Source organism: Ambystoma mexicanum, chromosome 9 (genome assembly GCF_040938575.1).
Source record: "Ambystoma mexicanum isolate Mex_15411 chromosome 9, UKY_AmexF1_1, whole genome shotgun sequence".
Taxonomy (NCBI): Eukaryota; Metazoa; Chordata; class Amphibia; order Caudata; family Ambystomatidae; genus Ambystoma; species Ambystoma mexicanum.
The window spans coordinates 575879359-575892921 of NC_090931.1; the positions used below are offsets into that span (position 1 = coordinate 575879359).

At 44.6% G+C, this 13563-nt stretch overlaps 1 protein-coding gene across 1 annotated transcript in view; it reads left to right on the forward strand.

The window, feature by feature from the left end:
- LOC138488296 (multidrug and toxin extrusion protein 1-like) overlaps positions 1-12430 on the forward strand; it is a 419915-nt gene extending 407485 nt beyond the window's left edge. The window contains exons 16-17 of the mRNA XM_069615179.1: positions 10179-10257; positions 11609-12430. Coding sequence (XP_069471280.1) covers positions 10179-10257; positions 11609-11829 — 300 coding nt within the window. The 3' untranslated portion in view covers positions 11830-12430. The remainder of the gene's footprint in view (positions 1-10178; positions 10258-11608) is intronic.
- Positions 12431-13563: the final 1133 nt, after the last annotated feature.

Here is a 13563-nt window from a genome sequence, read left to right on the forward strand (position 1 = left end):
TAATTCCTTTTCTAGGTGATCAATGTTGCGTGCTCTCTGTCTTCTTTTGTGTTCTATTTCTTTGTCAAGCTCCCTTCACTTTCTTGCTTCTTCTCTTACTCTTTCTTCTTCCTGGTTTTTTATCTCTCTTCTCTTGTTTGCCCTATCTATTTCTTCATCTCTTTATCTTTGTATTCTTTTATCCCTTCATTTTTGTTCTTGCTCTTCCTCTCTCTTTCTTTTTATTTTGTCCCATTCTTCAGTTACCCTCTGTCTATTATCATACTTTTTTCTCATCTGCCCTTTCTTGCTTTTTCAGCTGTTCATCTTGATACAGCTGTTCCCGTGTTTGTCTATCCTTCCTTCTAGCCCCATCTCCTTTCAATCGTTCCTCTCGTATTTTTTATTTTGTTTGTCTCGATCTTCGTTTTGCCTTACTTCTTCAATGCTCTTTCCATCAAGTTTGAGCAAAATCTGACCGCCCATCCATTCGTTCTGTATCAGTGCTACCTCATCAGTCTTATCTTTCTCTCCTTTCCATCTCTTTATTTCCTGTCCTATGTCTATGCATGTACTTGGTCAATCACTTCTCTCTTTGTCTAGTAAGACTTTAGAGATCACATCTCTTTCCGGAGTCTTCTCTGGGCTCTCGTTGCTGCTATGCGCAGGCGACTCATATGCCGGATTGCTGTACACTATTGCTGCCTTAAGTTCTCTTAATGGGTACACTCCATCATCCTTCGTACTATGCCATTTATTTCAGGCTTGGCGGGGGGAGCAGAACGCACCTCACCCCCCTCTTTGCATATCTTAAGTATCCAGTCTTCGGAGGCGGCTCTTCCCTTTCCTCCTGGTACATTTTCTAAAGCTCTAAGCTCGCTAGCCTTTTGTCTAACTTTTTTTCCTGTGTAGGCTGCATGCAAATATGTCATCATGTGTTTCAAAACTGCCTTTGACAGTGATCCCCCTTGTGGGCATGGCATGAACATCTTATCTGACGTGCCCTTAACCCATTCCGCACTGTACTGTTTAAGCTTAGGTGCGTGTTTTGGCAACTGCTTGCATAGATGTATAAGCAGAGTAATATCCTCCATTTTGACTCATCACACTTGACTGTCAATACTCACCTTTACTCTTTGCGCTTTTCAAAAAATACGTTTCAGAAAAATAACACAATATGAGCGTGCACTAATCGTCACAGCTCCAAGCCTTTTATATCACGTTTTACACTCCTAGAGACTATTTCTTTACTTACGCTCTTCGTGACTTATCCTTGCCCCTAAAAATACTCCTACAGAGTTTGAGTCATTCCCTTTGAGCAGTCTTTAAACTTGTCCGTAGCCTACGTCATCCACTATTGGGACTCTGAGTATGACTCCTTCTGATACATGATATGACGCAGGGTACTGGGCTTAATCTACTGTGGCGTTCCTCGTCTCACAGTTTCTCAAATACTTGGCAATCCTTTCCTCAAGTCAATTACTTAATAACTTCTCAACGCTCATCGTCTCGAGTTGTTTTTACCCCAGCCTCCCTCCGTTACTTATTTCCCCTTATCACTCTCTCTACTCACTGCCCATTCCCAGTTTGCCACCTCACTCAGTTCTACTCACCATTTGCTTTTTCGACTTCCAACTCTCGGGATCGTCGCCTCTTTAACAAGCCTTTTCAACCTTCCGTCCGTTCAGCTTCCTGTAGAAATCAGGAGGGGATTCTGCATGAAAACAAGAGACCCGTCTTACCTATGCTTGCAAGCTTTGTTTTTCACACTAATTTCCACTATCTACAGGGAGCTTCATGTCCTTTCTGCCGAATGGCAGAGGACGTCCGATATTGCCAGGACCCCAAAGCTTACTAGGTCAACAGTCTTTTAACCATCATCTCTCTGCTACCACATGAACCGGGACAGCTGATCCAGCCCTTTAAGACGAGGCAGCAATACTTTGAGATGAATGGGGATGCAGAAGATACTCAAACATCAATAATCAGACCAACTAAGTAGTTAAAGTTTGACTGTTTTAATGTCAATTATCTAAAACAGGGAGTACAACGGACATCAACAGGTCCCACAGCATGGTCATAAAGAAGTTAGTAAAAACATAACTTTTATAGCAATAACTCGTCATTACTGAGGTCAACCTATGTATTTGCTAACGTCATCCTACGTGGCAAACTACAAAAACCTAGTGGCAAAGGTGATTGGGTCTAAGGGAACATCTAGGTATACAATCCATACTAGTCTAAGAGTGATAGGGTCTTTAATGTCAGGTGGGGCAATTAAGCCCTCCCCTCAAACAGGTCACTAAATACACAACGTCCCATTGGTTATACAAGCTATAGGGCCCTTAACTACTCAGCCACCTATAATTGGTTGGCAAGCTTAGATCCGTCAGTACTTTTCCACCTACACCAGCAGCACGCAAGCTGGCCTCCAGGTGCAGGTGGGTTGGTTTTGACCATCGTTTCCCACCAATGAGCATATCATCTATCATCACCTCAGTGGTCTGCACGTCAATTAAGCATTTAAACTTGGCCTTGGAAATGTTCCTTGCTTGGGAGAAAACAAGGGTGTGGAGGCACGCTCTGTCTCCTTGCATAGGTGTGGTTCGTCATGATTGTCCAGTTTCACCCCTCCACATGACTGACGACCACACATTTTAGCTCTGGTGCATTTAAAATACTATTATTTAATGAACCTCTGACGTCTTCCTTGTTTTCATGCACATATTATGAACAGGAGTTTTGTTCTTTCTCACGATTGTAACTAATGTCTGCTCATCCCAGTCTGACACGGCCTTGGTTTCTTGGGGCTGGTCCAGCCCGCCCTTCTGAGATTCACTCCTGTAATTCAATTGCTTTCTTAACTGCGACATACTGGAAAAGAGGCCTGCCTTTTCCTGGTTCATCTCTGCTATAATGCATAGTGGAATCATCCATTGTTCACTCACTTATATATATATATACACGTTGGCGCTTGCCGCAATCTAATCACTACATAGCTAGCCTCAAGAATACTTTGTCTGCTTGCGTTTCTTTGCATCTGTACATGTGTAAAATAACTTAATATCTTCATTGTTTCTGCAGCATAGGCCTCTTTATTTCGAGCACGAAATGTTTACTTATCTTTGATTCTTATAGATTATCTTCGTGCCCTTATCTCTGCATCTCTTCTGGGTGCGTCAGTCTCACTACGTGTGACGTCACCAATCTGCTCTTTTGCTCATTTCTGACTCTTCTTCTGGGATTTCATTCAAATGGTCATCATACTGTCTAGTGTGCAGGTATGGCTTTCTCAATGGGAACCTTGCTTCCAGGATTCTCCTTGCTATTGGTACTGCACATACTTCACACTGTGGTTCCCAACATATAGGCAATATGGGCGAGATGTTTGAGTTGGCGGTACTTGGCTCCTTCTCTACAAATGGCTGCCAAATCCCCACATATGTCGCATATTTACCCATTCATATGGTTTTGATTTTCTCTGCTTCAAGAATCTCCCATATTTTGCCTCACCACATTTGTATGTTTGGTCCCTCTGGAGCCTTCTAGTTTCACGCTAATGGGATTTTCGCTGCAAGTAGAAGCTAAGTAATAAGAGCATCCCCGTTTCCCCTCAGTGGAGAGATCCCCTGTTCCCTCAAAAGCACTGTGAACCTGTCCTACGGTAAACATACACCTGTATTGGATTTGATGTGGGAGGGGACCTCCTTCCAGAAGTACAGTGCTTTGACACATGTCCACCAGATAAGGAGAAATGTCCCTTTTACTTTGCAATCTCTCCAGCATACTGTAGCATACAAGATATTCACGGGGGCAGATACCATCTATAGCACAACCTTTGTTGGCATTCCTTAACAGTAGTGCAGCGAGATGCCCAGAGATTCCTATCCCAGATATGACCCCAAGATTCATCCCCAATACATTGGCCCAAATCCTGCTCCCACTTTACCCTGTAAGGCAAGCTTTCTTGGGGGTCAAAGCGATCAAGGAGCCTATAGAGTATGATACTTTTGCTTTAGTGAAACCAAAGAGATATGTGAGCTCTAAAGCCCACATGGCCCTCGTCGCACTCCGCTTCACCTCTGGGTTGGAGGCCAAGTGGCGCAGCTGCAAATATCGAAACCTCTCACTCTCATCCAGAGCAAACATTGCTTTGCACTGCTCAAACATCTGCATGGTTGCCCTTACATATAGTTATCTTAAATTCCCACAGAACACCCCTTTCCCATTGTTTAGAGCCTTTCTTCCAACAAACGGCATAAAATCCGGGTTACCAGACGCCAGGGATAGCAGGCCCAAGGCACGCGTGATACCGCATCTCATGACTGCCCTATTCCAACACGAAAGCGAGACCTCCTGTCTGATAAAAGATTGCACACTTCCTTGGACAATAAAGCTTGTCTCATCCAGATGGACCAGGTCAGGAAGTGTGACCATTAAGCAGTTTGCCAACATTTTCAAGTAGATCTTTGCATTGTTAATCATAATATTTATGGATCGATAGGAGTCTAGCAAGTTAAGATATTCAGTAGGCTTCAGAATCAAATTCGTGAATGATTCTTGCATGTATGGGGTAATTCTCCCAATAGTCAGCAAAAAAGTATTAAACAACTTTGTGAAATGAGGGATCAATAGAGTTTTAAATGTTGTATATAATTGTGAGGTGAATCCATCTGTGCCCCAGAGTTTTATCTTTGAGTGACTTGATGGCCATTTGCACCTCCTCCTTCCGTATTGGCTTTTCAAGTTCTTGTACCATCTCCCGAGGCAGGCTCTGGACAACTGCAGCCACTAGGTAGTCTACTTGGGTCTGGGATTGCACGATGTTCCCACCATTGTTGAGGCTATTGGTGCAACAGCTGATGTTTTCTAGCATTGCCATGTTGTAGGTTACCCAACCCATCCTTCTGAGCCAAGCTGTTGTTACGGGTTTTATGTTTAGCCCGACTAGAATAGTTATATTGTTTGGTTTTCAATTTTGCCTGTGTAGTCCTTTTGGCAAGATGTGCCTCAAGCTGAGCCCTGGCGACCTTCAGTTTATGAATAGCCTTCAATGATTCACAGCTTTATGTTCACTCTCACTCAATTGAACCGCCTCCTCCAGACTAGCCCTCTGTCTTTCCCTTGCTTTATTGTAGGCAGTTATACAATGGGCCTCATTACGACCCTGGTGGTAGAGTGATAATGGCGCCGGTAGTGCTGCCGGCGCCGTTACCACTCTACCGCCACATTACGAGTTCTGCTTCCGGGGCCGCTCTGTACACCTGGTCAGACCAGATGTGGAGAGTGGCACCCGCTGTCAGAACAGGATGCTAACAACGGCCCTGTTATTAACGGGACCGTTGTTAGCATCCTCCCCATTCCCATTGAGCCCTTTGGGGGCTCAATGTGAATGGATGACGTACCGGGTCCGGGTCCCAAGAATGGGAATTACCGGGCCCGCAAAGGTTGGAATGGCACGATAATTCCTATTTTTAGGGACCCGGACACGGGTTTGGAGGTAGCCATGCCGCTGAAAACGACATGGCTACCTCCAAACTCCTAATGAGGCCCAATGTATACATTCCCCCGAATGATTGTTTGCTTGGAGTCCCAGGCGAACCGTAGGAACGAACCCCCACTCAGATTTATTTCAAAATAATGTATGATGACTTGTGCTACTTCCTGACATAACACCCTGTCTTTCAGGATCAGATCATATAGCCTCCAGAGTCTCCTAGCAGGAGGCTCTAACCTGGTAACTGTGAGCCTTAGTAAGACTGGAGTGTGATTGGAGAAAACCCTAGTTTCTATACGAGCTTCTGGGATACAGGGAGCCAGGGAAGAAGTCACCAATACAGTACCTATTCTCCAAAGGCTTCAATTAACATGGGAAAAATGTGTATAATCCGCCAAATATCTGCAAGCCCCAATTCCCTGAGAAGTTTGGTGATGGCTATTGCATTTCTGTAGTCTACACACGGAGGTGGGAGCGTCTTATCTACATCGGGATTTGACACAGAATTGATATCTCCTCCAATCCCTATTGTACCTTCAGCAAAAGAATGAGCCTGAGGTTGGAAGTCCACCAAAAAGAGGTCTTGTTTGTAGTTGGGGGCATATGAAGATATAATTTTAAACATATGTCCCGTTAAACACCCTTTGACACATAGGAACCTTCCATTGGAATCACAAAGGATCCCAGCCTTAAGAAAGGGCGTCATTTTAGATATCAGCATAGCAACACCTCTCTTCTTATCCCCTCATGAAGCAAAGAACCCTCGAGCAAACCTTCTGTATGACAATCTATATTCATCTCCTCCCAGCAAGTGAATATCCTGGAGGAAGACCACTGAAGCAAACATGTCACTTAATTTAGACAGGACTGATTTCTTCTTCCTCAGCGAACTGAGACGCTGATTCCAGGTCAGCATACAGAGGGAGTCCACCAGCTCACACTCAGGGGGGTCTGTCATGAGAACGCCCCACGAGCATTAACACATTTGAATCGCCCCAACACAATACAATGCAACTTTTCCAGAATACCCATGCTCTGTCCAATTCGTTACCATTTTTTGCTAATAACATTCCACTTCACCCGTCACTCAAACCCATCCCCAAAAAATGACCCACAACACCCAACATTATTTAAAGAAACAATAAAACAATAGTAAGGCTACACTGGAGCTAGGCAAGATAGTGTCCTAGCATATAAGCCTCCCCACCACTTAATAACCAAAGCCCATTGAGAACCAGCCAGGCAACTTCTAGCAAAACACCCTCATCAGCTGGCATCCTAACACAGGTGGCCCAACTCTCAAACATAATTCCATAGGCAAGTCCACCACCACAGGTGGTACAGGTTGGGATTTTCTGACTTCAAGTGAGATTTCTGGATTTGAGACCTTTTCCAACCCTGGTCCAGGGGCCAACCATAGAGGCACTCAACATAAGGGAGGGGGGGTGCCTTACTGCCTGTCCAAGGGAGGGGTCACATGTTCCTCCGGCATCAAAAGCTGCTCGGCCTACTTCATAGATTTAATCCCCCAACTCCTTTCCGAATAAGTGCTCATTACAAGTATGATGGGGCAGGCTAAAACTGTGGTAAAACAGTGGTAACTCATTACCACTGCATTACCACACTGCTTCTACTACAACTTTGGTGGTGAGGTGGAGGATTTTCCACTTTACCGCCAAAACAATTGGTGGAATTACCGCTGGTGGTAATTCTGCTGAAATCCACATGGAGTCCTATGGACTCCAATAAATGGGGACTAACACCACCTTCCGCCATTTGTAATCCGGCAGTAATTCGGCAGGACCAAGTGGCAGTAACAGTAAATCTATTTGGTGTGATTTTGCCTGATTTACCACTGAAATACCACCAAACTTGTAATGATGCCCAGTGCCTTGCAAATGCCTATCTCATGCCTACACCAAAGCCAAAACTATTGCTTTGTCAATGCTTATGTACGTGCCTGCTGGCACATATGTCTTCTTTTCAGGACCACACAGGCAGCCCAGCACATGTTCAAATTAAAAACAAGTTTTTTTTCTTTTTCATAAGCAAAGGAAACATTCCATTGCTTATGAAAAAGAAAAACATTTTTTTAATTTAGGAATCGTATTTTTCTGCCCTGGTGTCGTGGCCAGCTCCACCTCCAACATGAGCTCCAGTCCCCCCATTCCCGCTGTAGGTTGGACAGCAGGTCAAGCCAGAGCTGGGGGAGCCCGGTTTGCCCACCCATAAAGATGTCTCTGATAAACAGTATGACAATGAACCCTGACAAAACAGAGATTTTATTTAAAGGGAAAAAGGGTGGTCTATGACCAATTAATCTTTGTTCAGGAGTTCTGGGAGATCCTCCTTGTCCTACACAGCTGGAGAAAAAGCTGAGTCTCCATCTCCACAGGTGGGCATAGTGGTTAAATGGGGCCTTTTCTTTCCTAAGTACGAGTGTTCTGTTTTTGTATTGTCCTTGTTCAGTCCAGGGGATGATACCCATTGAACTATCCTTCTTGCACTTCTCGAAAAGTGCATACGTGGGCCCGGCCAAATATCAAACGAGTAGGCTACAATGGGGCTCATTTTTATCCCGGTGTACCATTAATTGAAAGTGCAAAAAATTGCGTGGGAAGGTTTCAATTCACAGGGCGCCCACCCACTTTCCATCAATATGTATGGCGGTGAGGAGGGGCGGAGCGCCACTTGTATTTCTGCCGCCTACCTTCCTCTCTGCCATACAAATGCTCCAGCATTTGTGCCGGCATGCATTTTCATGCAAATGCTAGGGATCCCTATGGAGCCCGCCCCAGCATAAAGCAGGCAGGCTCTGTAGGGATCCATTGTAAACGCTGCCTACCATGCGAGCATGGTAGGCAGCGTTTACAATTAAACCCTGCAGCAATACTCGCATGATAGGCAGCAGTTGATTGCAATTGTACACACTCCCTACCATTCTCGCATGGTAGGCAGTGTTTACTCATTTGCACTGCGGAGTGTAAATGTGCATGGCAAAAGGTGGTGTACACACGTGCACGCTGCTTTTGCCCTGCACATTTGCACTGCGCCAGCAAATGACCGAAACCCGTCAGCGGGGATGCCCCAATGTGTATGTCTACACGTAACAGCTCCCTGTCACCAAATTACTCTTTGGAGCAAAATTAGCCCATCGGCATGGTACATAGGGAGTTTCCAGCTTGGTGGGTGGGTGGAATGCAGTTTATTAAGAACACGATTTTCTAATACTCTCCATCTCGCACATGTTCTAATACTCTCCATCTCCATATGTTCATGTACTGATGCATGATGAATTCTACAGATCTATTCCCAAGTATAAATTGCAATTATTGAAGGTGTCATGAATCCTCCCTTTGTATGCTCTCGTAAAATCGCCATAAAAGTGTCTTTCAAAATGTCAACCTATCATAGAAAAATCATGTAAATATGTGAAAATATTGAAACATGCATCCCCCGTGTTTGCCAACAAAACACATGTATAAGTAAATTGTACCTTAATGTGAAATTGCCTTGATAAGCATCCTAACACATGAATTAACAGCAGCCATAATGCTTAATAGCTGGAGTTAGGCCCGTGTGCCCCCTTCCAGGCACCTCTTTCATTAAGGCTCTGCGCCCCTTTCACATTAGACTCTCTTCCAGGTTCACCCCTTTTTCATCCAACCGTTATTGTTTATGTTTATGTTTATTTTATGTATATAGCGCTTTACGCCAAAGCGCTGTACATTATAAGAACAAGAATACAATGACAGTAGAAGCAAGTACAAGATATGAGTTAAACCATCAATACAGCAACTAGAACAATTTGCCAGCAGAGATAAATGAGGGAAAAAGGGGTGGAGAGGGGAATGGAGTGGGGAACAGGAAGTGAGATAAGGTGAAGGCGAGAGGGGGGGGACATAAGAGGAGACAAGGTGGGGTAGAGAGGCAAGATGAGGAGGATGAAAGACGGGTGGGGGGAGGGAAGTGCAGGGGAGGATCAGAGTATCAGGGAGGGGAGTGGCGAAGGAGAGATTTTAAGGAGACATGAAAGGAGGAATAGGTGGGGATGGAGCGGATAGAGAGGGGAAGGTAGTTCCAGTGGAGGGGAGCAAGGAGCTGAAAGGAGCAAAAACGAGAGGAGGCACATGGGGACGGGGGAACAAGGAGAAGGAAGTTATTGGTCCCATAGCAATGTATTATGTACTAGCGAGGCCCATAAATGCCCACTCCTTCCAACTACACCCTGTCCCACCTATTTTCACCCCACTTTGAAACCCACTCCACTCCCTAAAAATGACTAATACTCTATCTGTCCAATTTTTAACATGTCTTAAACAACAGCCAATCTCCTGCATACCTTCCCCCAATTTAAAATGCTATAAGAGCACGCCTATCTACACGCCCAAGCACTAAATGTTTTGGTGGGAGCTCCATGAAATGTAACTTGGCTTCGGGTGGCAAACATGAGAATCTTTAGCGTGACTTTGTAACAGATCTCTGCCTACAAGAGGGGTCTGCAACCTTTGGTTCTCTAAAGATTTTGGACTACAATGACCATCAGTCTAAGTTAGCATAGTCAATTGTGAGGGATCATGGGATTTGTAGTCCAAAGAATCAGGAGAGCTACAGGTTTCAGATCCCTGACCTGCAGCCTGCATGGATGTTGAGTGCATGTATGTTCATCTTCAACTTGAGAACTGTACGCATTTTATTTTAGGCACGAATACGGGCTGGGGTGAAACAGAACACGGCAACAGAACCAAGTCTTGACAAGGATGGGCCACTGGATATTTGGGGTAAGCTATCAAGACACTTCATTTTGTGGACATGGTCACAATTAGCATACACAATGTATATATTTAAATAATTATAGATGCACATCTTCGGCCAGGATGACCATCGAGTGTATAAACCCCATGTGTTTTAAGACGGACCCAGTGCCTATTTGCAACTCATAGCGCAGTGCTTCATAAATATTTTGGAAGCGGAAGTCATAAAATTCCAAGCCTAAAATTTTTTAATCATTCATTGTTTTGAGGGTGTAAGCTTCCAGAACAATTAAAATATAAAAGTAATTTATTATGCGCAAAAGACATCCAAAATTAAATTTTTTCTGTTTTTAATGTCTAAGGGTAAAACAGAAGAGAAAGTAGCAACTGGAGATCCAATTCCCCAATCTGACCACGGGGAGTGGAAACAGGTACTATCAGCAACATTGTAGGTATATGCAAATACCTGCAGAATACTTATGAGGCTCCACAACTGGAAGTCATTTTTTAAGCATAATTACCACCACTTTTATCACTCCACCAAATCCCGAGTTTGGCCTTGAAGTGGATGATTTACCTCCAGAGCCTACTGGCGGTAAACCCTCCACCTTACCGCCCAAAAAATCATCAAAATCGACGGAATTACCTGCGACGGTATTTCCACCGAAATCCCCATGGACTCCAGAAAATGGGGACTATCACCACTTGTGATACACACAGAAAATCTGCATTGAGAAAAGTGGCAGCAATGGTGATTGCGTGTGGCAGCAACAGTTACTCCGTTTGGCAGTATTTCGGCCAAATGACCACCTAACTACCGCCAAACTCGTAATGAGGACCTATGTAATCTATGGAAGTCTGACTTCATTGTTCCTATTTTTGCTGGTTTGTTACTTTATCTGGATTTTTAAAAAATGCCCACAAGGGCTCTATTGTGGAATTTCTCCTACACAGCTAGTACTTTTTGGCAGTTTTTGAGTCTAATATTGTGTCCTGTCAATCACAAACAATAGTTGACTGTTTGGTCTCCTCTCCATTTACTCAGCGGAGACAGACACAACAGTGACACTATGTGGCCACAAGGCAGAATGCACCTCTGATTTGTTGACTCCTGCATTGCCACACTCTATCTGACCATAAGGTGTCACTTTTGCACCCCTGTAGAAAAAACAGTCTGCAGGTTTTGCTTGATTGTCATCTCATGCAAATAGGTTTCCAAAACTGACATGCCCAGTCATATAATTTCACCCATCAGTGATTCCCTCCCAATGGCCAGATAATCCCGACAGGTCCAGGACAGGAGGAACATTTTTGCATGTAAGGCGCTATGTATACGTGTATCATTTAGCAAAAATGCATGTTCTTTCATGTTTTGCAGTGGACCCAGAGTTACAGAACGGCATGGTTATGGATATTATCGACCAAAGCAAGACAGAACCAGATCGCCCATTGCCAAGAGGAGACCTTCCACAGGCAACGGTGGCAATGGCTGCGAAGGGTCCACCCAAAAAAGAGTTGCTCTTCCGCCGTGGATTTGCTCTCGCAGCAGCTCTTGTTATCTTCTTAATTGGAATCTTGATAAAGATCTGGCTTGCCTAAGGGCAAAAAGTGGCTCAAGGGACAAGAACTACGCATGTGCATCGGAGAGAAGGATGGTGTCAGGTGCTTCAGAATGATGAACCCTGAGACTAGCGCTCCCACAAATCACCTGTTGGTCCCAGTCCAATTACAAATAGCATGTAGCAGAGTCATAAGAGCTGCAAGTGGTTTCAGAAAGTGATATCTTCTTCAAGTGTTTGCAACATTTCTATGTTGACAACACTTCTTCGGAGGATATTGGAGAAGCAGGCCTCCATGAAGCATTGCCAACAAATGTTATCCTTCAAAGATGCCTTGGCTTCTCTTACCAAAGCTTTCGACCACATCGTGCAAGAAGGGATCCGGCCTCCTGTCCCACCAACCCTGGCACTGAACAACGTCTCCATGCAAAGGTTTGGAGCAGAAGGACCCAGTTTATTCGCAACTGCAACTAGACAACCCAGCATATCAGAGTGGCCGGAAGGTGGCAAATACACATAGAACTGAATATTGGTGACTGTGAGTTCATGAATCATGTGCACGTTGTCGCTGCATTTGAAATGTGGCAAAGTGTGTGCTTCTGCCAGGAAGAAACTGACACAAAAATAAACATTAGGAATGATTTCCCTTGTCAGATTCGTGTACATTGTTCAGACTGAAGATGCAAGTGCACGGCTTGTGTTTTTGAGTTCTTAAACATGAGAAGAACCTGATATCCACAATTCTTAATGGTCAAATCAGACACTGAATTCTCACCAGAGAATGGGTTGTGTTGTTACCAAAGGGCACTGCTTTTATCGACCATGAAATCATGCAAGACTCACGTAATGTGGCACATCTCATAAGACCCATTGGCCCAGAGGGTTGGTCTGTCAGGATGGTGTCACATCTGTGGAACATGAGGATGTTCATAGTACGTCATGCACAAATAAATAGCTTCAGCCGATGTTTTCCCTCTTCGACGCAAAGTCTAAATATATTAGGTGTGGAATTGACACACTAGAGTGAACAACCTTCTAATCAAGTCGTTGTTCATTGCATCTTCTAGGCTGTTGTCTAGCCCCTCTCTATTCCTTTTGTAGTTCCTCTCTATTTTTGCTGTTGTAGTCCCTCTCTATTTACTTTCTAGTCCCTCTGTTTTCATTGTTGTAGTCCCCTCTATTTCTATTAGTACCTCTCACTGTCTCTCAGAATTTTTGCATCCTCACTTTCACAGTAATTGTTAACTGTCCGTCTTTTTTTATCAATACATTAAGATTTTACTTTTTTAGCAAGAATGCTAACATAAAACACAAAGGGCCTCATTACAAGCATGGTGGTCCGGGAACTACGGTACCGGTAAGCATGCCGGTACCGTAGTTCCCAGACCACCATACTACGTGCTCTGCTCGCGGGTGCCGTTTCACCCGCCAGGTTTTTCCTGGCGGGTGTAACGGCACCCGCGAACAGAGCACGTCGGATGCACCAGCACAACTCTGTATGTGCCGGTGCATCCAACGTGCCCATTCCCATTCAGCCCTATGGGGCAGAATGGGGATCGGAAGGCCCTTTATTCTGGCACCCGCAAATGGGCAATTACTGGGTCCGCCTAGCTCGGCATGACCCGGTTCTTGCCCATTCGCTGGTGCCGGAAAAAATGCAACTCCAGCGGCAGCCGTGCCCTTAATAAGGGCACGGCTACCGCCAGAGTTGTAATGAGGCCCAAAGTCTGTAATACTAGTAGTCACATGGCACCTTAAAGTACAGAATAGAAAG